This window comes from Cricetulus griseus, chromosome 4 (genome assembly GCF_003668045.3).
Source record: "Cricetulus griseus strain 17A/GY chromosome 4, alternate assembly CriGri-PICRH-1.0, whole genome shotgun sequence".
In the NCBI taxonomy this organism is placed as follows: Eukaryota; Metazoa; Chordata; class Mammalia; order Rodentia; family Cricetidae; genus Cricetulus; species Cricetulus griseus.
The window spans coordinates 229,889,923-229,916,681 of NC_048597.1; the positions used below are offsets into that span (position 1 = coordinate 229,889,923).

Consider the following 26,759-nt stretch of genomic DNA (forward strand, 5'->3'; position numbering starts at 1 on the left):
GTCAGCCGACCACGCCCCCGGAGGCGTGGCGCGTGGACGGCGCCAAATTCAAATCCGCGGCCATCTTGGCGGGAGGCCTGTGGCGGCCTCGGCGGTGGCGCGGCGCTCGGGCGTGCGGAGGTCGCCATGGCCCCGGGATGCAAAGGTAAGAGCCGGGTCCCTGCCTCGTGAGCGCGTCGCCGCTGGCCCGTTCCGGCGCCGGGTTGGGCCCCGCGCAGCCGCTCGCCCTCGGCGCGCCGCGGAGCCCGCGCTTTCCCGGCCGCGGCTGCTGGCGTGGGCGTCCCCCGGGTCGAGCGCGCTCGCACACCCCCGACTTCCCTGCCGTGGCCGGGGTCGGCCCTCAGGCCCTGCCGTGGCCCTCAGACCGGGCTTCTACAGCGACTCTCACCCATCCCCATGCCGCCAGCCTTCGAGAATCGTGAAAGCAGAATAGCGCCGCAGACAGGGCCTTCTAGATGCCCGTGCTGTGTGAGTGTGCAGGGGCGACACAGACAGACAGACAGACAGACCGCAGTCACGGTAGCGCGCATAGTGTGTGCAGGGGCGACACAGACAGACAGACAGACCGCAGTCACGGTAACGCGCATAGTGTGTGCAGGGGCGACACAGACAGACAGACAGACCGCAGTCACGGTAACGCGCATAGTGTGTGCAGGGGCGACACAGACAGACAGACAGACCGCAGTCACGGTAACGCGCATAGTGTGTGCAGGGGCGACACAGACAGACAGACAGACCGCAGTCACGGTAACGCGCATAGTGTGTGCAGGGGCGACACACACACACACACACACACACACACACACACACGATACATTAGATAGATAGGTAAGAATTTAAGAAAAAACTAATTGATTAAATTTTAAAAATTAATGTGCATGGATGTTTGGCCTTTATGTATGTATGTGCATCGTGTGTGTGCAGTATCCATGGAGGCCAGAAGTGGGTATTGGATCCCTTGGAACAGTAGATAGCTGTCAGCTGTCATGTGGTTCCTGGGTATCGAATCCAGATCCTCTGGAAGAGCAGTCAGTGCTCTTAGCCACTGAGCCATCTCTACAGCCCATAATGTTAAAAAAATAAAATAAAAAAAAATTAAAGGTTCTTTTGTTTGCTTGTTTTTTGAGAAAACACCGGAAAAATTTGAGCAAGCATAGTAAGAAGATAACACAGACTAAAGTAAAGAGTGTTTGAGGGATAGCAGGAGCTGGTTTGTTGGGGTGGAGTAAGAGGTGGAGGCAGGTGGCAGAGTAAGGTGATGACACCAGAACAGGTCAGATCACACAGGTGATTGTAAAGATTTTGCCTCTTTTCTGAAGGAGATGGTATGCCGCTATAAGCTTTGTTCAGTTTGGAACTTTGAGATTGTTTTTTTCTGTGTAGCTCAGGCTGGGCTCATGTTTGTAATGTGCATTGTTTCTGTAGTCTGTCTGGGGTTACAGAGTAGGGGAGCATTCTGTGGTTTAGGGCCTGAGAAACTAGAAAGAGTTGTCATTTGCTGAGATGAAGCAGTGTGACCAGGCACTGAGGTTCATATCCTCTGCCTCAGTTTCCTTGCCTTCCAAAAGAACTTAGGAAATAGAAATCAGTAAGGAAATTGATGTATTTACAATTTGGCTAAAATGGGTATTGTAAAGGAGGAGAACCCAATTTCCTCCCCATATGCTTTTGGCAGTGTTAAAATTTACAACTATGAGATCAAGATTAAAAGATAATGTAGATTCTGCTGTGAGATAGTATCGTGGATCCTTTCCTGGGTTGAATGGACTGGGATCTCTGGTTGCTCCCATTGTCTGACTTCCCCCTTTCAACAGACTGTCTCCATTTTCACAGCATGAAGGCACAGGTGTCTCTAGGATTTAGAGCACTTCTGTCTTACAGCTCCACTCATTCTCTCTTAGCATGGGATCATGGTTATAGCAGCACATTTGCAATGGTTTTGGACACATTAAAACATTGCTTACCTAGCATCCAAGTGGAGATTATCAAAAAGGTAGTTTTAATACCAGGACTCTGGAGGCAGATAGGTGTGAATTATTGTGTTTGTGCTCAGCCAGTTCTAGTGAGTCCCTGTCTCTGATTAATTAGCTAATTAATTTGGAAATCATCAATATATACCTACCATTTAAATTCATGAGACTGAATATCATCACCAATATAATGGGCTGGGATAGAATGTGGAGGAGAATTGAGGCCAAGGTCTGGATGTGGATGTAAGGGGTCTGAGAAAGTTGAGGGTGCCAATAACTGAGGAAAAGATTTCCATAATGAATTTCTTTCCTTCATGGCTCACCCAGCCTAGGCTTTGCACTTAGTATATAAATGCTATTATAATTACCTTTAATGATCTTGTTATATGAAATGGCATAGGGAAGAAAGTTGATCCAGGTGGTAAAGAATTTACCCAGTTCACAAGAGACTTGCAGAGAAGTTCTTTAGATATGCTGCAAGAAGATAGACAGCATGTCAGTTCCCTAGTCCAGTTTTTGAGAGGAGACCAAGGCAGAGAGTGGGTAGAAGGTTTATAGTAGTTGAGGGGAAAGTTGCTTAGTCTTGTGAGCCATTTGTGTAGGGTCCAGATTGGGATAGATAGAGAGGCATCTCATTGTCTTATTAACTAGGAAATTTTACAATGTAAATTATTTTTATTGGGACTGGCCATTTGTTCAGGTCCCAGGAATCCTGAGCTGGCTCCGGATGTCTATGTAAGATATGGTAAGTTACTGAGGTCAGGCTCCAAGGAATTGTGGCCTAATTGCTGAGGTGAGTTTTGCTTTTATTTTTGTCCTTTTATCCTTACAGATCTCTTGTCTTCTTTTTCTAGCTGAGTTACGAAATGTGGCAAATTCTCATTCTACCCAGCCAAGGTAAGAAAAAGTCTTGATGTGAAAATTAAGGATATAATAGAGGAAGAGTGCATACTTCCCCGTATCTTCCCAATTCCCAGTGAAAGTATGGAGTGAATGGCATGATCATTCCTTGGGAAGACTTACTAGTGAGAGGGAGGAACAGAAAATCACTGTTGAGCTCCTTGAAATAACTGCAAATCACTGTTGAGCTCCTTGAAATAACTGCCTTTGGTTTTATTTGCAGTAAATGTTTGTGAAGATACCTGCTGGGAAATAAATCTGCAAAGGGTGTGAGCTATGTGAAAATTTAAAAGGAGTAAATTTCATTGGATAGTCTAAGACTTGGACTCATTATAGAAATGTTACAGGCAATTTGAGATTCAGGTCTTTTTGTAGTTTCCTTTCCCCAGTAAATTTACCTGTTACTTTTTGTTTTGGTCTTTAGTAACGAAGGTGACACCATCAAAGTCTTCGTGAGAATCCGTCCACCTGCAGAGGGCACTGGGTCAGTGGATGGAGAACACAGCCTATGCTTGTCTGTGCTCTCCCAGACTACTCTCCGGCTGCACTCCAAACCAGACCCCAAGACCTTTGTATTTGACTATGTTGCAGGCATGGACACCACTCAGGTAGTGGCCATTGGGATATATGAGGCTTTATTTGTTGGGGTTCAGTTTCTGATTACTTTTTAATTGGGTAGATTTCAGATAAGAAAGCTAAAACTTGCATAAATATTTTTAATCTAATTTTATTAAGCAGTGTCTTCTTTGTTCTTCAAACTTTGTCCCAGAATCACACAAACCTGCTTTATGTTTCTTTTTATACATACTGATGAAGATAAATGAAGAATTCAGAGCACTTAAACAATCACTAAATATAGTTGACTTTCCAGTTTAAGGTTTCGAGATGACTATGAGCCAGTGAAGATGGCTCAGTAGGTGAAATCACTTGCCTCAAAGGTCTCACAAGCTGAGTTCAAACTCTAGAACACACATAAAGATTGGAGAAAAGCCCTTACTTCCCAAAGTTGTTCTCTGACTTCTACATCTGTGCCTGCGTCGTCCCGTCCATCCACCCCCACCACCACCACACACACACAGTTTGTAAAAAGATTACTGTTATGTCAGTAACTGCTTTTCTTTTCTTTCTTTTTTTGGGGTGGTGGTGTTTTGTTTTGTTTGTTTTTTAGACAGTCTCTCAGTGTAGTCCTGACTGTCCTTGTTAGTATTCAGGCATCTGTACTGGTCTGCTCTTGGGGTTCTGACAGGATTCGCCCTCAGCTGCAGTCACTAAGAGCACCACCTGTACACATTCACTATGTTCCCTTTTAAAAGGGCCCTGCCCACCTCCCCTCTGCTTCTCTGCCTGGGCCTCCTTCTCTCTCCCTTTCCCTCTCTCTTCCGCTGTCTCCAGAGGCTGGTCTCTCCCTCCCTTCCCCCCTTTTCCCATTCCCTTTCCCCTAATAAAAAAACCCTTCCACATGAGCTCTGTTGCATGGCATCTTTCTTTCTTGAGCCACTTTTTAAAATTACAGTACTCCTGGAACTCACTCTGTAGACTTGTCTGGCCTTGAACTCACAGAGATCCGACTCTCTGCCTCCCGAGTGCTGGGATTAAAGGTGTGCACCCCCACCCCCCCCCCATCCCCATCCCTACCCCCACCCTCATGCCCTGGATGTTTTTTACCTTTTATCATCTTTTATGATTTAGCCATTTTTCTTAAGTAGATTCAACCTTCAAGTAATCATAGGCCTTAGAGTCTAAGCACTCAATTTTTTTATTATATCATGAGATGTAAGTTAGAAGTATTTTTATGTAACATGTTTGGTGCTTATATTTGTAGGAATCTGTATTCTCAACAGTGGCTAAAAGCATTGTGGAGTCGTGCATGAGTGGTTACAATGGGACCATCTTTGCATAGTAAGTTGTCTATTTACATATAAAGCTATAATAGTGTTTGTTAGTTCCTACTTATTGCTGCATTCATAAGTCACCCCAAACTTACTGGCATAAAGTCACAGATTTCTTTACAATTCTCTTATGTCAGAGTTCAACTTGGGTCTTACTGGCTATTGGAGCTTTACTCCTTCCGGAAGTTGTGCAGTATATTTTCTCCCTTCCCAGCCTAGAGACCACTCACCTTACTTGGCTCAGAGCCCCTCTTTCTCTTTGCATACTAGCAGTGTGATGACCCTCCCTGGTTTTTACTCCTGACAAGGGTTTTTGGACTTTTAGAGACACCAGTTATAGATCAGCCCGACCTGGGGAATCAAGGTGAGTGGATTCAGCGCCACCTTTGGAGAAGAGAATGATATTTCAGATTTTTCCTGAAAGGCTTGTCTGCTTCTCCATTTGTTTATTCATCTGTTTATGTGATATATAGTCATGCATATTTATATTATACTTTGGGTTGTAATCTTTTGTTCCATCCTTGGTCACTGGGAGCTCTTTGGAGTTTCTGTGCCCCTTGACATATTCTGTCTTGTGGTTTTTGATCACTTCCTTGTTATATCATGCCACATGACTTCCCAAGCTCTTACATTTTCCCTAAACTAGTTCCAGAACCATTAAAACCCTGGTTCCTTTTGTTGGAAAATGTTAATGAGAAACCAAGATCTGGCCTCTTAGATGTGTTGTTTATTTTTGGAGAGACAGTTTTGTGGCTTTCTCAGGAGACAGTGCTAGGAATTGTATGTACATGGCCTTGTGTCTGCAGAGAGATCTAGGATTGTTCTGTATCAGTCACTCATGTAGCTATCATGGTAAACATGAGTTCATACTGGTGTGTGGCTCTAATCCAGTGATCACAGGGTTTACTCTAGCCTTTCTTATTTATTACCCTTGCTGTTGTCGATAAGCCTTTTACTGTCTATCATCCTTGTATTAACTTTTCCAACCTTAAGATACAAGTAAAGCAGTTACCACTGTGAGGAAAATATTAACTGTAAAGTATTTATATACAGTGCCCCTTTTATGTGCCCTATAGTACCATGAAAACTAGTCTGCAGGGATAAGGCTTTCAGATCATTCCAGCTCAAGGATCTCTGGACCCTGTTCTAAAATGCATGGTGTTTTCAGCAATTGGGACTTACCTTCCATCTCTTGGAGGGTAACCAAGGGCAACAGCAGTAGGCTTTATGTTATGGGAGTCTCTTGGTCAGCCCTGCCCAAAACTCACAAGAGGACTTCTGTCTGATATTGGGATTTCTGTTACGTGGTCTTTGACCCAGATGAGAAAAGTTTATTTAAAAAATAAAATTATACACATCACACACACACACACACACACACACACACACACACACACACACACACACACACGGTATTACATGTATTTTAGTCTTTTTTAAGTAAATATTTATCCTTATAGGCTTTTTCAGACATCCTTGTTGCCATTTTACTTTCTTCCCTCCTTCCATATTTGCCTCCATCCTGCTCCCCTCCCAAAGAGAGGATCATTTCCCGGATCACACCATGTGTGCTCAACTGTTCTCTTCTCTCCTGCTCCCCAGCCCTCTATCCTGCAATGGTCCTGTTTTATTCTCTTGGTCTCTGCAGACTGTACTCACATCTGAGCATTGGAAGCTAGGAGCCTTTAAATGTTTCCTTTTAAGGCACAACGTAGAAAGCTATTCTATTCTGTCTTCCCATAGCAGGAAGAGTTTTTCCCATAGATTATTTTGAATGATGAAATTCAAAATGACTTTGAAATAGCTACAGTTGCCACAGATTGCATATCTTTAACTGTTTTCCTTGGAGACTCTGTAGGCTGGCTTGCTTGCTTATTTGTTTATATGTTTATTTGAGGAAGGGTCTCTCTGTTCAGCTCTGGAACTCACAGAACTCTGCTGGCCTCTGCCTCCTGAGGGCTTGGATTAAAGGCATGCACTACTATGTCCAGCTCTGTAAGAATATTTAATTTAAGGTTGATTCATTAATATATTAATTCAAATTCCCTTTTATGTTTGTGGGTAGAGCTTGGAGATAAACAAGTGATTTATTGGTTAGGTGATCATACAGATCTCAGAGATCGGCCTGCCTCTGCCTCTTACTAGGATTAAAGGCATTTTTCCACCATGTGTAGCCCTGATACTTATTTTAAAATAAAGACATTTAAATGTCTTTTCAAGGCAGAGAACTTCAAAATTATCACATTATTTAGCAAAAAATGAGAAACAGAAGTCTCCTTATTCTGGTTGAATAAATTATGCTACAAGATCCATAAAATACCTTTGTAGCTATTTATAAAAAATGAGGTGGGTGTTTGTTTACTGATATATCTGAGGTGCAAGGGAAAAGAAGATTGCAGAACGGTTTGGAGAGGATCATCCCAGTACATCCTAGTAGACCATACTAAATTAGAAGGGTAGTCTGAAATTTTATGTGTGAAAATAACACATAAAATTTTCTGTTTTGCCAGGCGTTGGTGGCACACGCCTTTAATCCCAGCACTTGGGAGCCAGAGGCAGGCGGATCTCTGTGAGTTGGAGGCCAGCCTGGTCTCCAGAGCGAGTGCCAGGATAGCCTACACAGAGAAACCCTGTCTTGAAAAACAAAACAAAACAAAAACAACAAAAAAAAATTTCTGTTTTTCAGTGGGCAGACTGGCTCAGGGAAGACATTTACTATGATGGGTAAGTAAAAACCAGTGTTTTCTGGCTAACTGCACTTTCTGTGATGACCACTTGGAACAGGTGTTAGAAGAAGATATTATTTCTTTGTGCGATGTTTCATAAAAATAGGTAGAAACATTTTCCATGTTTCTACCAGATTGTGAATTCCCAGAGTGTCTGTTTGTTAATCCTGATTATAACTATGTTCCTTAGCTCAATGCTTAGCATAACTAGGTATAGATTGGGTGCTAGACATGGTGTGTGTGTGTGTGTGTGTGTGGTCATAGGCATATATAATCATATACATATGCATGTATGCATAAACACTACCCAAGGTCCAGATTCCTGGTTCATGACTCCTGCCCTAACCCCTAAAGCAGCTGATACTGTGATTGCTGTCCTCGTTATGTTTGCTTGCTCTGGAATGTCTACAAATGACATTTTATAGAAAAATAATGTAAGGTCATTCCTTTATCTAACATTATTTTCCTACCTATTATGCATGTCTACTCCCTCCCTTTCTCTGTTTCTCCTGTACTGGAACTTGCTGTATAGACCAGGCCTGCCTTGAACTCGTACTCATCTGCCTCTGCCTCCTCTGGAGTGCTGGGATTAATGGTGTGCTGCACCTTGCCTAGCTCCTTCTTTCTTTCTTTTCTGTGTTAATTCCCTCCCAGGAATGCCCCCCACTCCCCAAACAGGATCGAACATAGAACATAGCCTAGGCTGATCTCAAACTCACTGTGTAGCCATGTCGTGAGGTTGAACTTCCATCTGCTTGTGCTTCCGGAGTGTTGGGATTAAAGGTGTTTACTGCCACACTACCACCCCCTTTCTCTCGATCTCTCAAAAAAAAAAAAAAGGAAAGAAAATCAAACAAGCAAAAGATCAATAAGATTAAAAAAAAAAAATGCCCAAACAAAAAGTCCTCAAAAAAAAAAAAAAAAAAAAACAAAAAAAACATGAAATTTATTTTATGTTAGCCAATTACTCCTGGGCATAGTTCCTACCCAGTGACACTCCGTGAGAGAAAGCTCGTTTTCCCTGTGTCAGTGGCAAATAGCTTCTTGATTAGAGATGGGACCCTGTGTCACCTTCCTCCTCATCGCTGGTACCCTGTTTGGCTTGAACCTGCCTAGACCTTGTCTAACTATAAATACTGCTAAAGTTGTCTGTAAACTTTTACCTGGTAAAACTTTTACCTGGTAGAACCATTCAGCTCAGTGTTTTGTTTTGTTTTCTACTCAGAAGTTACAGTAGGCAGGGAGAAGCTTTTGTAGCTCTTTGTGTTTGACACTAGTGAGTGCTGGTGGCAAGCTGGTCTAAAGAGGAACAGGTGGTTCCAAGGCAACCATAGCAGGCCTCAAGGTAGTAGGATCCAAGCAAGAAGTTGGGGTTCCTTAGTCCTTGGCAGAAGCTGGTGTTGCCGATACCAAGTAAGCCTCTGTAGTATGATTCTTTGGCTCTTTACAGTTAACATGTGAGACTTGACAAAGGTATGAGAATCTCTCTCCACCAGACAGCAAGTAATCATCAGCCGTGTGTCCTCAAATGTCATTCATTTCTTGTATCATCTACTTGAAGCTTGTGTTGGATCCTGTAGGTTTAAGGCTCAGTCAGTCCCCAAGGCAGACTGGTTCCCCACTACAGGTGCTAATGATAAGCCTCAAACCAACAGCTGTAAACCATGATTCTCACAACCCCAGCCTTAATTTGCTATTTTCAGTAGAGTAGTGGCTCTCAACGTGTGGGTTATGACTCCCACAGGGTTTGCATATCAGATACTCACATTACCATTCATAACAGTAACATTATAAAGTAGCAATGAAAGTAATTTCATGGTTGTGGGGGTCACCACAACATGAGGAACTGTATTAAAGAGTTGCAGTATTAGGAAGGTTGAGAACCACTGTTATAGAGGCTCACAGGACTCGGGGAAACTCATTTACCATAATTTCTTACTTATCTTGAAAGATTACAAATAAACAGCATGTGATAGCGTTACTGGATCACTGAAAACAGTCTGCCAGGAGCCTATGGAGATGATTACTGAGTCCTTTTTACTGATGTGCCCTTCTTTTTACTGACATGATTATCCCTGTTTTGAAGTGTGTGGGACCCACAGTGTGGGTCCATGGCTTAAACAGATCAGTCTGAGTCTTAGTTACTTTCCTCTCACTGTGAGGATACATCATGACCAAGACAACTTATAAAATAAAGAGTTAACCAGGGCTTACAGTTCTAGAGGGTGAGTGCATGACAGGCAGCAGGCAGAAGGTATGGTGCTGGAGCAGCAGCTGAGACCTTGCATCTGATCCAAAAGCAGGAGGCCTAGAGAGTTCATTAACTGAGAATGATGTGGGCTTTTGACACCTCAAAGCCCATCACCAGTGACACACCTCTGTGACAGGAAAAACAAATGGTCCAGAGACAGATACTGGTTTTCAGACTGAAGATCAAGGAGGCAAAGGAGCTGGCCACTAGCTCTCACCTCTAGCTCAGGCTGAAAGGGCTGATACACCCACAAGCTCCTCACCAAGCCTCAAACTGCTGCCTCTCCTCAGCATAGCTGGAGAACGAATGCCTGATACTGAATACTGAAGATCCTGCTTCTATCTTTTATACCCCTCTAGTGCTGGAATTAAAGATGTGAGCTGTAATTCTCTTTTGACTGATTCACTCTTGTGTAGATCTGGGTGGCCTTGGATTTACAGAGAGATCCATCTACCTCTTAATCCTGAGTCCTAGGAGTAAAGGTGTGTACCACCATCTCCTAGCTTCTGGCTACTGGGATTAAAGGTGTGTGCCTGGCTCTATGGCTTGTGGATGACTTTGCTTTCTGAATCCTTAGGCAAGCTTTAATAAATCATAAATAATACATCACTACACACCTCTTCCAATAAGGCCACACCTCCTAATCCTTTTCAAATAGTTCCACTAACTGCAGACCAAGCATTCAAATATAGGAGCCTATGAGAGACCGTTCTCATTCAAACCACATGCATAGAGTACAATCACTTCAGGACCTGACAGTTGAAAGATGTTAGGCTAAGCATGGGGATAGATTGCACCTATTTAGAATTTTTTGGTAGATACTGTGGACCTTCCCTTCAGTCTCACTAATGGACAGTTTTATTATTTAGTCTTTTACAGATGTAAACGTAACTTGCTTGAGACAGAACTAGGAAGTTGATTATACTATGTATCATTTTATTTCTGTATAAACTGCCTTTTGATATTGCCATTTTGAAGGATTTTCAGAATAAAAGCTTTTTGTTTTATTTTTCCTCAGGACCATCAGACTCTGATAATTTTTCTCAAAATCTGAGAGGAGTAATCCCACGAAGCTTTGAATATTTGTTTTCCTTAATTGATCGTGAAAAAGAAAAGGTAAAGCTTACTGTAAAAATAAAATGTTGGGAGGCTGGAGAGATGGCTCTGCCCTAAAGAGTCACTGGCAGCTCTTCTAGAGTACCTGCGTTCAACTCCCAGCACCCACATGGCAACTCACAACAGTCTGTCACTCCAGGCGACCTGATGCCTCCTTTTAGCCTCTGTGGGCACCAGACATGAACAAGGTGCACAGACAAACATGTAAGGAAAACACTCATCGATAAATTAAAAACAGAAAATTTTTAAATGAAAAAGTAAAATGTTGATGGAGTCTTGCCTAGAATGCAATAGGCCCTGAGTTTGATCCCCAGCACTGAGAAAGCTGAGCGTGTTGGCCACACCTGCCATCCCATCGTGATGGAAGTGGAAGCAGGAGGATTGATTAGAGTTTCCCTGTCATCATGAATTCAAAGCCTTCCTATTTATGTAGAGTGTCCAGGGCTAGCTCGATTGCCAGCACACACAAAAGAACTGAATGTTTCTGGTGCTCTCAGAGATTATGAGAGAAAAGTGTATAGAAAAATCTCAACCAAGGGAAATAAAGTCCAGTGATTTAAATAAGAAATGTCCCCCGTAGTCTCAGGCATTTAAATTCTTCGTCCCCATTTGGTTGCCCTTCTTGGGGAGTCTTTGGAAGTATGGCCATGTTGGAAGCAGCATGTCATTGGAAGTGGGCTTTGGAGAAAGTCTCAACACCGTTTCAAGTACACTCTCTCTGCTTCCTGCTTGTGTTTTGAGATGTGAGCCCTCAGCTTCTTGTCTCAGCTGCCAGTGGCTCCTCCCAGCTGCTTCCTCTTTCTGCCATCATGGACTCCAGCCCCTTGGAAGCCCTTCCTTCTACAACTTGTCTTGTGGTGTTTTAACATAGCAGTAGTAACGTAACTGATACATCGAGATACGCTAACCATCTCATCATCTAGCTGTCCCCAGGCTTAAAGGTGTGCATAAGCCCTCAGGATGTACATTAACAATTGACCCATCCTTGTTTGTTGGCAGTGCTAGCTTGCACCTTACTGTCATCTTGCTTTGTGGGTTTTGACCATCCTTTGAAAACACCATCTTTTCCCCCATTCTCATGATTGTAGTTATTTAGCTTGGTAGACTCTGGAGTTAAGGTTCCGTGGTATTATGTACTTTATGTACTTGTGTACCAAGAAAATTGCTAAGTAGCATTGGCTTGCTGTTTACTCCTTTGCAAAAATATCCCTAACATTGCAGTTAGACATACACACTGCATGACAGTAAAACAATTAAATTAAATGCCATGTGTTTCTTTGGTTACAGTTTTTGAAGTTGGTTTATTTTTATGAATATCAGATGTTTTGTTGGCATGTATGCCTTGTGTACCACAGGCATGCTGGGTGTTAAGGCCAGAAGAGCATGTTGGATCCCCTGGGACTGATTGTGAGCCTGTGTGTACATGCTGAGAATGTCATGAGGGTCCTCTGGAAAAGCAGTCAAGTGCTCTTAACCGCTGAGCCATCTCTCCAGCCCAACTTTTTTTTTTTTTTTTTAGGGTGAATTAATTTCAGTCTTTTAAAGAACTTTATCTGGGGCCAATGATATGGTTCAGTGGATAAAGACACTTGCCACCAAGCCTAATGGCTTGAGTTTGGTCCCTGGGACCAGAAGGTAGGAGGAGATAACTGACTCCCAAAAGTTAGCCTCTGATGTACACATACATGCCATGAGTGTACGAACATGCCTATACATACAAACAATGCTAAAACGATGGAAACCCATTTGGGTTGCTCAGTTCTCATCTCCAAGAGCAGCCTCCGTGGTACCCTCCAAACTGGACTTCTGGGACTTGAGTGGCGCTGCCTAAAGGTTCAATGTTTTGAAATTAGTTTTCCATATTATTTTCACTGACCTTTCAATGTTTCACATGATATTAAAGCATAATGAATAGGAAAGCATACTAATTACCTCCTGGAACCTGGGGGTAAGGGTGTGCACTGTGTGCTGACGGGAGCTTTTCTTTTGCAGGCTGGCGCTGGGAAGACCTTCCTCTGCAAGTGCTCCTTCACTGAGGTGTACAACGAGCAGATCTACGACCTCCTGGACCCCGCCTCAGTCGGGCTGTACTTGAGGGAGCACATAAGGAAGGGGGTCTTCGTGGTGGGCGCCGTGGAGCAGGCGGTGGCCTCGGCAGCTGAGGCCTATCAGGTACCCGCCGTGTGGATGGAGGGTGTGTTTGACGTTTAGGCAATAAGCTTGCCTTGAAAGTTCCCTCGTCTACCAAGACTCAAGGGCTGAGTTTCATAAAGACATAGCACAAACTCTTCTGAACTTACCGTGCAGCCCAGCCTTTGTAGTCCTCTTGCCTCAGCCTCCCAAGTGCCAAGATTTCAAGTAGGTGTTAACCACACCCAGCCAGTAGCTTATTTTTATAGGAAGTTTCTCTCTAATCAGTCACCCTATCCCCTACCCCTTTAAAAATATTTTTTATTTTATGCACATTGGTGTTTTGCCTTCATGTACATCTCTGTGAAGGTGTTAGTTCTCCTGGTTGTGAGCTGCCATGTGGGTGCTGGGAATTGAACCCAGGTTCTCTAGAAGAGCTGCCAGTGCTCTTAACCACTGAGCCATCTCTCCAGCCCTGCCTAGAGTTATTCTTACATGTCTAATTTTTTAACTTTATTTTTAATTTATTCTTTGTGTCTCCCACATCATGCATCCCAACCCCACCTATCTCCCGTCCCCTCACTTCGGACCTCTGCCTTTGCAACCTCCCCTTCCCCCAAATAAAACAAAATAAAATTTAAGATAAAAAAGGGAAAACGAAGAAAGGGGAAAATCTCATCCTGGAAGCTGCAGAGTGACATAATGAGTCACTCATTATACGGCAACAAGCCCCTTTATCCATACATGCTTACATGTGGGCGTTCTTCACAGAGAATCTTTGCTCTGCTTCAAGGCCTCTGGTCTCTGCTACACTGTCGACAGTGGGCTCTCACTGGGACTCTTCCCAGATGTGTTGTGGAGATCCTGTACCCTGGGTCCATAGGACCCCCTCCCCCACTACCCCCTGTGCTCCAGCAGATCACAGATGGGGTGTATGTTGGGTGGGCCAACACTTAACCCTGCTTCTAGGTCAGTTAAATGTCTAATTTTTAAAGTCTTCATACAGTACATTAGGTATTGTAATGGTTTCTTTTTTTTAAGAGTTAAGTATTCAAGCAGATGTGCTTCAATTGCTTTTGGAATTTGTTCTGTATTTGAGAGATTTTTTTTTCTGTAGGCTGGCCTCAAACTCAAAGAGATATGCCTGCCTCTGCTTCCTGAGTGCTGGGATTAAATGCAAGCTATCCTTTTTTTTTAAAGCTATGCAAGTGCATAGCTGACCTAATATTAAATATACTTATTTAGTACTATGAGAAGGGAGTATAAAGTACTGTTGAAGAACTATGAAAGCTACAGATAATTCCAGTTTTATCAGGTTACAGGTCAGTGGTAAAGAGGTTGCCTAGTATTCAAAGGTCCTCTGTTCAGTCTATGACACTGACAAATAATTACCTTTTTTTTTGTTGGTTTGGGTTTTTGTTGTTGTTGTTGTTGTTGTTTTGGTTGTTTGTTTTTGAGACATAGTTTCTCTGTGTAACTTTAGAGTCTGTCCTGGCACTGGCTCTGGAGACCAGGCTGGCCTTAAACCCGCAGAGATCCACCTGCCTCTGCCTCCCAAATGCTGGGATTAAAGGCATGCACCACCAATGCCAGCTATTGTTAATAATGTTTTAATACCTAGCATTTATTGCTTTTTATGCAAGTACTATGGTGACTTTCATATTTATATATAAATACATATATAGCATATATAGTTTTTGTGTGTGTGTGTGTGTGTGTGTGTGTGTGTGTGTGTGTGTGTGTGTGTGTGTGTGTGTGTGCCCATATGAATATAGTTTTACTTAATTTTCTTTTTTTTTTTGAGACAGGGTTTCTCTGTGGCTTTGGAGGCTGTCCTGGCACTCGCTCTGTAGACCAGGCTGGTCTTGAACTCACAGATCCTCCTGCCTCTGTCTCCCAAGTGCTGGGATTAGAGGCGTGCACCACGAACACCTGGCATACTTAATTTTTAATGCAGCCTTTGAAGTAACTTTACATAGTTCTCTGTCTTACCTTATACCCTGTGAGTGCTCTCCCAAGTTATATTTCTCAGGTTGTTAGCTTCACGTAAAGGCCTATTAGGAATCTTAGCTTAGGCCAAGTGCAGGTAGTGCACTCTTTTAATCCCTGAACTGGGAGGCAGAGGCAAATGAATCTCTGAGTTTGAGGCCAGACTAGTCTACACAGAGAGTTCCAGAGCAGGCAGAGTTATACAGAGAGACCTTGTCATAAGCCACCACTAGCCGTCGTTCCTCCCCAAAAGAAGACAACCTTGCCTAAGGTTTGACACTCCTGGCATCCTTCCAAAGTGATGCTTCACCTCAGCCCTCACGTGGTGTTGGGTAACAATCTAAATTCTAGCAATATCCCATGGTGGGAATATGTATATTGAACTTAGATATTCTGCCCCATGAGGTTAGCATTCATGTGTTCTTTTTTGTTTTGTTTTGTTTTTAAGGCAGGGTTTTTCTAAATAGCTCTGGCTGCCCTGGAACTCAAGTTTGTAGACCAGGCTGGGCTTGAACTCACAAGGCAAGGCCTCTGCCTCCTAGTGCTGGCATTAAAGGTGTGTGTCACTATGCCTTGCTCTCCATGCTTATTTTTAAATACAATAGCAGAACATTTTTCTTACAGCCACACCTTATACATAGCAGGATCAGGGTTTTTGAACTTGCCTAACTGAGAGTCGGTGGTCTGAACATTGATGTGTTTTCTTGTCAGAATGGAAAGAAGGAAAAGAAACTTACTTTGCAGGGGAGAAAGATGCTAAAATGTTAGACTAAAGATAACTCAAAATATTACTTTTTGGTTTTGAATTTTTATTATCTAGGCTAAAGAAAGGGACACATCTATAGTCACCTATCTATAGTACTTTGGAGGTGGAAGCAGAGGATCAAAGCTAGCTTGAACTACTAGTGAGGTCCTAGCCAGCCTGGGACACCCTGTCTCTTTCTGTGACATGAAGAGGGGAAGAAGATAATTCTTGGATGGGCAGTAACCTCACCATAATTTATAGCTCTCCTACTGATTTTCGTGCCTAAATATATAAAGACAGAAGTTGTGATAATATAAATCCTCGAAAAGCTAGCTAACAATGGAAAGGCTTTGAGTGTTCCCACCCCCGTCCAAAGGGAAATAAATCACTGTGTTGTGAAGGTGGATAATTACCTGTGTCTTACTCTTTCTCATACACAATGAGAGATTAATAAGTGCTTATTTTGTGTGTTGAGTTTGTATTAGGTGTACCTGTTGTGGCTTCTTGTAATATAGTTTCCTTTTTCCCTAGGTCTTATCTAGAGGGTGGAGGAACAGGCGTGTAGCATCGACATCTATGAACAGAGAGTCCTCTAGGTCCCATGCAGTCTTTACAATCACAGTAGAATCAATGGAGAAAAGCAGTGAAACTGTGAACATTCGGACCTCTCTACTCAACCTGGTGGATTTAGCAGGATCTGAGAGGCAGAAAGATACCCATGCGGAAGGGGCGAGGTTGAAGGTAGGAATGAAATTACGGCTCTCATATTGAAGTGTGAATTCTTACTAAAAATCAGTGCTACACAAAGTATAGTGAAGACCTCAGAAGAAATAAAAACTGTTCCTGCTCAAAAGGAGCAGAGATGTTTATGAGGTCATGACAGTAGACATAAATGGGACTGGACAAGTCTGTCAGGGGCAAGAGTGACTACTTTTGGTCAGGAGGGGCAGAGACAGGATGGTGTGGAGTGGACCGTTGGGAGGAAATCTGGAAAAGAAGTGACTTTGAGTAGTTGTCTCAGAAACCAGGGTTTGGTTTGGGAGAGAGAAGCAGGGAACACCTGCCTTGCAGAGGAAATATGCATTGTATATTTCAGCATGTATCAGTAAATAGATCAGTTATAGAGCAAGAAAGCCCAGGTCTGTTAGGACCAGGAGTGCTAGGCCAAGTTTGTACTCAGCCTTTTAAAGCCCTGGAAAACATTTTATAAGTTTAGGGCAAATGTGTAGCTTCATGTAGAAAGCCTATTGTATAACCCCTTAGATCCATTTTTAAAAAATCACTTAGATCCATTTAGTCTTTACTACCAGAATTGAGAGGAGAGCAGTCATGTATAATGTTTGAGTTGGGAAGGTACCTAGCCTGAGCTATTGGCAGTGGGACAGAAATTCAGTGCGATGTGTATTGTGAGTTATGTAGTTTAGCAGTGTGACCTAAGAGAGAGGAAATCAGAAGTGGGAGAGAGATGTGAGCCTACTGAGCTTGAAGTCAGCAAAAGGCTCATGTTTCTGTCAAGAAAGGAACATGTTTCTCCTGGCATTCCTAGACATGTAGTGCTGTTACCTCCAAAGAAACCTGGTTAAGATAAAGAATCCTAAATCAGAAGTACATTCAACATATCTAACCTGCTAAACATCCCAGCTCAGGACTATTCCATGCCGTCTGGAGCTGCAGCTTGCTGCCACTGACAAATAAGGAGGGAATGTTATATATCACATTTGATTCTCTAGAAGAAATAAAAATTCAAATCCCAAGTATAGTGCATTTGTACATTTGTAGCATTCTGCAGTTACAGTGTACGTGAAATAGGAAATGGGGATAATTGAATATAGTGTTTTAGCTTAGAAACTGTTTTTCATTTTGCCTCTCCTATGCTTTTCCATCTCAGATTGTCATCTTGCTACTTATATTTTAACTCAGAACACCAAAGAGTGACATTGCACCTTTATTTTTGCTTTTCCCCTGATTCCCTAGGAAGCAGGTAATATAAACCGATCACTGAGTTGCCTGGGCCAAGTCATCACTGCACTTGTTGATGTGGGCAATGGAAAACAGAGGCATATCTGCTACAGAGACTCCAAACTCACCTTCTTACTTCGGGTAAAGCTGATCACTGGTCATTGGGACTGATAGGGGAGGTTTCCTTAGCCTTTATTATTTTCTGAAAAAGATACTAGGATTTGTAATCTAAAACCTACACCATTGTTGTCATTAAACAGGATTCCCTTGGTGGTAATGCCAAAACATCCATAATTGCAAATGTTCATCCAGGATCCAGATGTTTTGGGGAAACACTGTCAACACTTAATTTTGCTCAAAGAGCCAAGCTGATTAAAAACAAGGTAAAATATTGGAGTATTTAATATTGCAAGTAAATTAGGAAAATATTTGCCCATACTTTTTTGTGATAGCCCTAATGTTACCACTAATCTTACTTCTGTAGAAGTTCATCTTGGTTGTACAAGTTTGGTCTCCCTTCCCTTCCTTCTTTCTTAAGGCAGTTTTTCTTTTGTTGCCGGAATGGAGAGAAATTAGCCCAGGTCATGCTAGCAGGGTTGGTGATGTGGTACACGTGTTTGCCTGTCTGTGCCTGCCCTGTGCCCATCTGTTATATGTATGGTAATATACACAGAGGAATGCCTGCCCTGTGCCCATCTGTTACATGTATGGTAATATACACAGAGGAATGCCTGCCCTGTGCCCATCTGTTACATGTATGGTAATATACACAGAGGAATGCCTGCCCTGTGCCCATCTGTTAAATGTATGGTAATATACACAGAGGAATGCCTGCCCTGTGCCCATCTGTTAAATGTATGGTAATATACACAGAGGAATGCCTGCCCTGTGCCCATCTGTTACATGTATGGTAATATACACAGAGGAATGCTATGAAAATTTCTTGCTAATAATGAAATTTGCCTTTAAGTTGTATACATATCCCCATATTCTTTTTATTTTATATACAAGAAGTGTCTTTAATGTTGGTATGCTCCACATGTCAGGAAGCTTTTCATGTAAGGTACTGGTGGATAAACTTCTTAATGCTTCTTGTAACCATGGGGTCCATTTCAACTACTTAGACCTGCCTTTACAGTAAGAAAGCAGCCGCAGGCAGTATGTAAACAGTGGTAGTTGCTGTGCCCTGCCACAGCTTGGCACACAAAGAAGCAACAGTCCATATTTTGCCTGTGGATAGCATTTTACCAGTACTTAGTACAGACTGTCAAAAAACCAACAAGACACCTAATTATTCTGGAGAGTTTGAACCCTCCTTTGGTTTCAGACAAAATAACTGTGCCATGAATTGGTAGATGAATGCCTTCCTTTTTCAAGGAGAACCCTGGGCATCTTATCCCTAGGTGGTCTAGCAGAGCGAAGAGGAGCACTCATGGGTCTTGTGTTTTACCTTATTTCTTTGGGCACCATCCTCTGCTTACACGAGTGTTAGCATCGTGAAGAGGGAACATCAGTACAAGTTCCTGATTCTATCTTGGCTTACCGGAAGTCTTTTGAGTGTGGAACTGTGTTAATGACTGCAGTTATGATGTCACTGATACAAAAGTGATGTCAGAATGCCTCATAATGAGGCTGGCTATATGAATCAGCAGCAACTGGAAATGACTTAAGCATGAACAACAAAACCAGCCGCTGTGGCTCTGCATTAGCTGCTCCGGATGTAAGCCCTCTTCAGCCTGTGCGTGGGAAGCATGAAGGTGTCTGGGACCTGCTTAATGATGAACTGTTTAACTCTTTTCAGGTGAACAGGGTGAACCCAAGACAAGAACACAGGGGCCTTGGGCTGTCACAGGGTGTTTTTCCTGTATTGAGTATTTCATAGGTAGGCCTATGGTCTGTCTAGCTGTTGGCATTTGTTAATACCTTTCAGTTTTATGAGTCTTTTTTAAAAATTATCTAATTAGTTAACCTTACCTTGTTTGTTTGAGACAGGGTTTCTCTGTGTAGCCCTGGCTGTCCCAGAGCTCACTCTGTAGACCAGGCTGGCCTCAAACTCAGAGATTCACCTGCCTCTGCCTCCCAAGTGCTGGGTGTGTGCTACCGCCACCTGGGAAGAAACTATACTTATAAAGCAGCTTTACATTTGTAGTAGAATTGAACAGAAAGTACAATTTTTTTTAAGAGGTTGTCTTAAACAAGACATCTTTAAGAAACTGAAGACACTGTTTAGTCACCACAGTGACAACGGTTGACCTTTTAAAGGCTGTTTAAAACAGAGCATCACTGTAAGAAAGTGAAGGGGACATTTGGTATGGTGGCAGACCCAAAATGGACTCTCAAGCCAATTCTGGCTTCCAGGCCAGCTTCAGAAACAAAGTGTCTCTCTGTGGGGAGGGCAGTCTCTGCTCAGGCTAGTCCTGTTGGGGATTGTGCCCTCCCAGGCCAGACTCCATCACCAAAGGCTGCTGTACAGAGGGAAATGACCTTGCTGAGACATTTGATTCCCTTATTTGAAAGGGAAGGCAAGGTTTTTAAGTCAGGGCAATACACTCACATCTGAAGGCAGCCAGCCGAAGAGGGCCTAGACTGGTCAGACAGACAGGATGAGTGGGAGCCCAGTAAGGAGGGATTGGCAAGAGGAAGAGAGCCCAGCTGTACTACTTGGGTTCTGCCTGTTCGTATGTAGGCACAGGAGGAGGGAACTTAATGCCCTTTCACAGTATTGAGTTGGTGGCCATTTGGTTGTTGGCAAGACAGATGTGCAGTTTGGTTTTCCTCACTCCCACTCATACCAAACAAACAAAAACAGGATTGTTAACTTGAAGAGCAGTCTCTCAGTCCTTCACTAATTCTTGTCCAGGCTGTGGTAAATGAAGACACGCAAGGCAATGTCAGCCAGCTGCAAGCCGAAGTGAAGAGGCTCAAAGAACAACTATTTCAGTTTACATCGGGACAGATAATACCAGAAAGCCTTCTGGACAGAGGTAGGATGAGCTCATTGCCCTTATCCTGGGAAAGACTTCATGGGAATCTCAGGTCTAGGATTCATTCTGTGGAGAAAGACAGTTGGTCAAAGTACAGTAAAGCTTTGCCAAATTCCTCGAATTCTCTCCTCATTTCGCCTGTGTAGGATGGTAGATGTTTTGTGGGGTGCAGTAGAAAGGGGAATCAATGATTTTGAGTAATTCATACCTAGTAAGTACTACAAAGGGATGTGCTGGATTTATGAGAATTTGGGAAAACTGAATTATTTTTTCCGTTTAACTGATTTTATTCGACCACTCCCAAGGTTATGTCTGAGCATATACAATTTACATGTGTTCATTAGGACAGGAAATGTTCCTTTAAAGAATAGCTAGTAGCTGCCAGGTGTGGCACATGCCTAGCACTCGGAGGAAGAGGCAGGTGGATCTCTGAGTTCAGAGAGACCCTGTCTTGAAAAATCAAAGAGGTGCAAACAAACAAATAAAACAAGTAAACAAAAGAATAGCTAGTAGAATTAACTTGAGATCCTTAAAATCTTAAGGAAAAAATCTGGGGCTGGGAATGTGTTTTATTAGTAGAACACTGGACTACCATGTGTGAGGCCCTGGGTTTGATCTCCAGTACTGTACAAAACCAAAACAGCACACAAAAAACAAGAGTATGTGTTGTAAGCACAGTCTCTACCTGACTCCCAGAACTCAGGAAGCTGACGCAAGATGTGAGATTTACACTAGCCTAGGCTACAGAATGAATTTTACTTCAGCCTATATACTACAGAGCTACAGACTGAGACACGCAATAAATAAATAAATGAGAGTTTGCATTAGATCTCAAGAGGCACATTTGGGTCTCCTCCAGGTTTCTTATAGATTCATTTCTAAGCTAGCTCTGGTGGCTCATGCCTATAATTCCAGCATTTCAGAGGATTAGGCAAGCTTGCCCTGAGTTCAAGGCCAACCTAGGCTGCAGTTTTAAAAACAACCCATTTCTCTTAATTTCACCACATATATTTGTGCTAAGTAAATAAAGGGGGAACTTGTTTTCTTTGTAGAACAGCCATTTTACTGAGAGAGTGAGTATCAAATTGGTAGCCAATAATGAGAGTGTGCGCCTCTAGATCAGTTGGCAGAAATAGACTTTTTCAGTTTTTGAGAAATGAACTTGTTTCTCCCTTTCCCTTTTTTAGACAAAGAGAAGACTAATTACATAGAACATTTCCTGGAAGCAATGCTATTCTTTAAGAAATCTGAACAAGAAAAGAAGGTAGGAAATTGAACTAGGAAAAGGGGTTCAGGACATCTTGGACTTTCATGTTGTGGTTGGTTTTCATTACTTCAGTGAGTGACAGATGTATAAAGAAATGGCTTCTTTCTCTTGAGTTTAAAGTTAGTACTTCCTGCTGCATTTATGAGAAATTTAGGAACGATGAATTATTTTTCATGTTTAACTGAGTCATGAATTTCTTTAGTCTCTGGTAGAAAAAATTACCCAACTGGAAAACCTCACCCTCAAAAAGGAAAAGTTTATTCAATCTAATAAAATGATAGTGAAGTTCCGAGAGGACCAAATCATGCGTCTGGAGAGGCTCCAGAAGGAGGCCCGGGGGAGCTTCCTGCCTGAGGAGCAGGACCGTCTGTTGTCAGAGCTGCGGGATGAGATTCAGACTCTGCGAGAGCAGGTGAGTACCGGCTTCTGCCGTGTCTCTAGGAAGGAGCTCGAGAGCACGTATCAGATGCTCACCAGTACCTTGTTCTTTAAATACAGTGCCGAGTGCCTTAAGTGAACTGGCAACGTGAGCTGCATTATTTCTTGTTCTTTCTTTTTTATTTTAAATATTTATTTATTATGTATACAGTGTTCTGCTTGCATATATGCCTGCACAGCAGAAGAGGGCATTACAGATGTCTGCGAGCCACCATGTGGTTGCTGAGAACCAAACTCAGGACCTCTGGATGAGCAGTCAGCATTCCTAACCTCTGAGCCACCTCTCCAGCCCAGAGCTGCATGATTTCTTTTCCCCTTTTCCAAGTTTGAAGCTGAAGATGAAAAGTAAGACAGTGATTTGTCCTCTGCCGCAGCTGTCATTGCCCCAGTCTGTAGAGCTGAGCTTTCTGAGGTTCTCCTTTTCCCCAGAGAGGATAAGTACGTAACATAGGCACCCAGTGTGAAAGCCAAAATAACTTATGAAAGACCCCAGAAGAGGTACTTTCGCAGAAGGAGACCAGAACCCAGGAATCAGCGAGACCTCGGACTTGGATGCAAACCGCAAGAGGTTTTATTGGATACACGAGTACTCGGGGCGACTTAGCTTCTGTGGGGCCAAGCGTGCCGAGCCAAGGGAGAGAGGTCCTTATATAGAAAAAAAAGCACAGTACAGAAGCGAAAAGCATAGTTACAGAGATTCTATTGGACAATTTAATGAGGTACAGAGTTATTTTAAATCAGCATTTTCTCAAGGCCTAGTAATCAGGCGAAACGGCCTTGGCTCTACTTATCTTCCTCCGCGTCCAGATGACTGACCTTGGGACAGAGCGTTCCCCATCAGGCGGGGGCGCGGGGGGGGGGGGGTCTCTTGCCGCCTCGCGGGCTCCTGGCTCGGTCCCAGCCCCGGGCACGGTGCCAGGCGGGCGGCGGGGGCGCAAGCCCCGCCGGGGTGAACCGGCTTGGGGGGGAGTCGGCGGCGGCCGGGCGTGCGCGTACGGGCTGCTGGCTGGTCCCGGCTGGCGCCTTGCGCGTTGGCGGCGGGGAAGTAGAGGCCGGCGGTGGTGGGAATCGGGAAGTGCAGGAGAGGAGGCATCCGCCGCGTGCCCCGCCAGCCGCCAACAGGAGGAGGAGGCAAACTTGAGAGAGAGCTAAGGGGCGGGGGTCTTTCAAGGGGTGCCCCCCCAACATCTGCAATCGCAGCTGCAGCAGGGACAGCGGGATGAGGGGAAGCAGGGCGGCGGGAGCGCCCCGTTTCCTCCTCGGCCAACTCTCCTCCCGCCCCCACCCGATCCCCATCCTCCCCAGCCCATCCCGCCTGCTCCAGAGAGAACACCCAGCACCGGCACAGGCGGGGAAGACAAAGAGGCAGCGGGCAGGGGACTTGCAGAAGCATGCTGAGCGGGTCTTTCACTTATGATTAATAATGTCCAATCAATAGGATCAGTATTTTTACTTCCTTTATTTTATATACTCTTCAGCACTTTGTCAGTTAATGTATTTTGGAGAGCAATTCAGTCTTAGTGACATGAATTTTCCTTATTGTCCCCCTTACTTACTTGTATTTTATGTGTGTGGGTGTTTTGCTTACATGTGTGTGTTCTGTGTGCATGGCTGGTGCCCGAGGAAACCAGCAGAGGGGTGTTGGATCTCCTGGAACTGGACTCACAGCCGTGTGGGTGTTGGAAGTTAAACCCTGGTCCTCTGGAAAAGCAGTTGGTGTTCTTAACTGCTGAGACTTCTCACCATCTCCTTTCTTTTTATTTCTGTGTTGTTCTGTGTTGGGGATCATACCCAGAGTCTTCTGCATGCTAGGCTCTCGCTGTGCCGCTGAGCTACATCCTCCAGTGTGTTAATTCCTTTCATGAAGTTTCATGAAGAAGTTCCCCTATTGCACACTTCTGAGTGGAAGTTGCAAGCAAATTAACATAAACATATTTCTATATTCCCACCATTTCTGATCCATTTCCTATGGAGGCTATAGTAGCGTACAGCTAGGAGTGCTGTGTTCTGCATGGCTGTTAGAGAGACTGTTCATTTGGAAAGTTTGTGAATACATGAAGTGTGTTATTTCTCAATGTCACAGGTGGAGCACCACCCCAGAGTTGCAAAGTATGCTATAGAAAACCATTCCCTCAGGGAAGAGAATAGAAGACTGAAATTATTAGAGCCTGTGAAAAGAGCCCACGAAATAGATGTCCAGTCTATTGCAAGACTAGAAAAGGCTTTCTCTGAAGTGTCTAGCAAAGAGAACAATGACAAAGGTAAGAATTGATTGTTGTGAGAAGGGTCTGTGGAGTAGTGACTTCCGGGGTGAAAGCTCTGGCTGCTCTTCTAGAGAACCCAAGTTCAATTAATTCTAAGTCCCCATGTGGGAGCTTACAACTGTCTGTAACTCCATTCTAACAGGGCATCTGATGCTCTCTTCTGGCTTCCATGGGCACTAACTAAGAATAAATGTAGTGCACAGACATACATGCAGGAAAAACACCCACACACGTAGGATTAAAAAATAAACAAAAAACTAAAGAAAGAATCTGTGGGACTGGAAAAATAATGTCAGTAAGGTGCTTGCTATATAAACATGAGGGCCTGAGTTCTTAGAACTCACCTTAAAAAGGTAGACTTGTAATCCCAGCACCGGGGAGGTGAAACAGGTTATGTTAGCTCCCACCAGCCTGCCTCACCCAAGGTGGTATTTATGTCATCACTTGGCCCCCACCCCCACCCCCCCCTCTCGTGCTGCTCATTTCCACCATCCCTGTGTGACAGGTGCACCCATTAAGAGTGCCCGCCCTCACAGACCTGTCTGCCTGGCTCTTTCGTGTCACCCTTTGCCGTCTCCCCTCCCCCAGTAAACCTCATGTGAGTGGCTTGTTTTCTTAGCAGTCCACCCTGGCTGAAGCAACAGGGGTACTGGTTTTCTGCCTGTTTTACCTTTTGGGGTTGATCCTGGGATTCTCTGGCTAACCAGGCTTAGGAAAACTCTTAAGCCAACTAGAGACCTCCTCTCAGAGAAAGAAAGTGGCTCGAGGCTGATTTCTGGTCTACACACAGCACACAAACACACACAAACACAGATAACGAGGAAAGAACATTTATAGCCAGTATGTAGGTGATGCACACTTGGAATCCAAACACTCAGGAGGCTGAGGTGGGGGATTATGAATTCTAGGTTAACCTGGGCTATGAAGTGAGACTCATACCTACCTCAGACAACAAACCAAAAAGGAGGAAAAAAAAAAAAAAGAAAGAAAGCAGGGCTGGAGAGATGGCTGAGTGGTTAAGAGCAGTGCCTTTAGTCCCAGTACTTGGGAGGCAGAGGCAGGCAGATCTCTGAGTTTGAGGCCAGCCTGGTCTACAAAGTGAGTTCCAGGACAGCCAGGGCTGTTACACAGAGAAACCCTGTCTCGAAACCACTCCTGCCCCTACAAAAAGAAAAGAATGACTCCATTCTTCCAAATGACTTGAGTCTGGCTCCCAATACTTTAGGCAGTTCACAATCTCTTGAACTCCAGCCCCAGGGGTTCCAATACCTGTGGCCCTTTTAGGAGCCATTACTTACATGTATACACCCAAACACAGGTGTACACATATACACATAATTTAAAAACTAAATATATATATATATATATATTTTAGAGGAATTCAAAGCTGCTGGGTGGTATAAAATAAAAATTTAAAAAACAACAAAACAAAAAGACTCCAAGACTGGGATTGTAAATTGAAGGTCAGCCTCTACTATATAATGACAACTTGTCTCAAAATAATAAGCATTTACCGTATCTTGCAGTTAGGCTTTTCACTGTTCTCTACCTGGTGGGTTAATTTATTGCAAATGCATGTATTTCTTTATATTGTAAAAAGAATTTACCATGTTTTCTTTTTCCACTTCACAAAATAATAAATCAGGCGAATCACTATATGGAGGCAATGCTTGTAATATTTGTTGTTTTGATAAAAGATTGATTCAGATACTAATTTTTATATATGCTCATAGCCAATGACTGAAAAGTGATAAATAACTGTTTTTATTCAGTGTCTTAGCTATCCATTCCTGGGGCAGAATATCTGGGGGCGGGTGTATCAACTTAAAGTATGATTTATTTGGTCTGAGGTTTCAGGGGATTCTGTCCTTACTTGTCCAGCACTATTACTTTCGTGTTTGTGGTAAGGCAGAACTTTATGTAAGGGAACACTGATACTGCTGAGCTCATGAAGCAGTGAGATTAAGCCAGTCTCAGGGCAGAGCCCTAAAATCTAAGCGCCCATGAAAACAGCTGCATTGGGGACTGAGCACATAAGCTGTGGGGACATTTTAAATCCAGATCATGATGGGAAATTTCACGTTTGAAGTACAGGAAACTTAAGTTTTTAACATCAGATTCAAGTTTCATC

The 26,759-nt window shown here is 43.4% G+C and overlaps 1 protein-coding gene across 2 annotated transcripts in view; it reads left to right on the top strand.

The window, feature by feature from the left end:
• Positions 1-5: 5 nt before the first annotated feature.
• The window catches only part of Kif15 (kinesin family member 15), a 54,766-nt gene continuing 28,012 nt past the window's right edge, over positions 6-26,759 (top strand). Inside the window, exons 1-14 of one of the 2 annotated variants that reach the window (XM_027415489.2) lie at positions 6-145; positions 2,825-2,867; positions 3,295-3,478; positions 4,693-4,769; positions 7,446-7,483; positions 10,755-10,852; positions 12,845-13,024; positions 16,248-16,457; positions 17,691-17,816; positions 17,936-18,058; positions 20,536-20,659; positions 21,847-21,923; positions 22,129-22,338; positions 24,448-24,625. In XM_027415489.2, the coding sequence (XP_027271290.1) occupies positions 127-145; positions 2,825-2,867; positions 3,295-3,478; positions 4,693-4,769; positions 7,446-7,483; positions 10,755-10,852; positions 12,845-13,024; positions 16,248-16,457; positions 17,691-17,816; positions 17,936-18,058; positions 20,536-20,659; positions 21,847-21,923; positions 22,129-22,338; positions 24,448-24,625 (1,687 nt within the window). In that variant the 5' untranslated portion in view covers positions 6-126. Of the gene's footprint in view, positions 146-362; positions 469-2,824; positions 2,868-3,294; positions 3,479-4,692; positions 4,770-7,445; positions 7,484-10,754; positions 10,853-12,844; positions 13,025-16,247; positions 16,458-17,690; positions 17,817-17,935; positions 18,059-20,535; positions 20,660-21,846; positions 21,924-22,128; positions 22,339-24,447; positions 24,626-26,759 lie in introns of those variants that run through there. The other variant, XM_027415490.2, reaches the window with a different exon arrangement.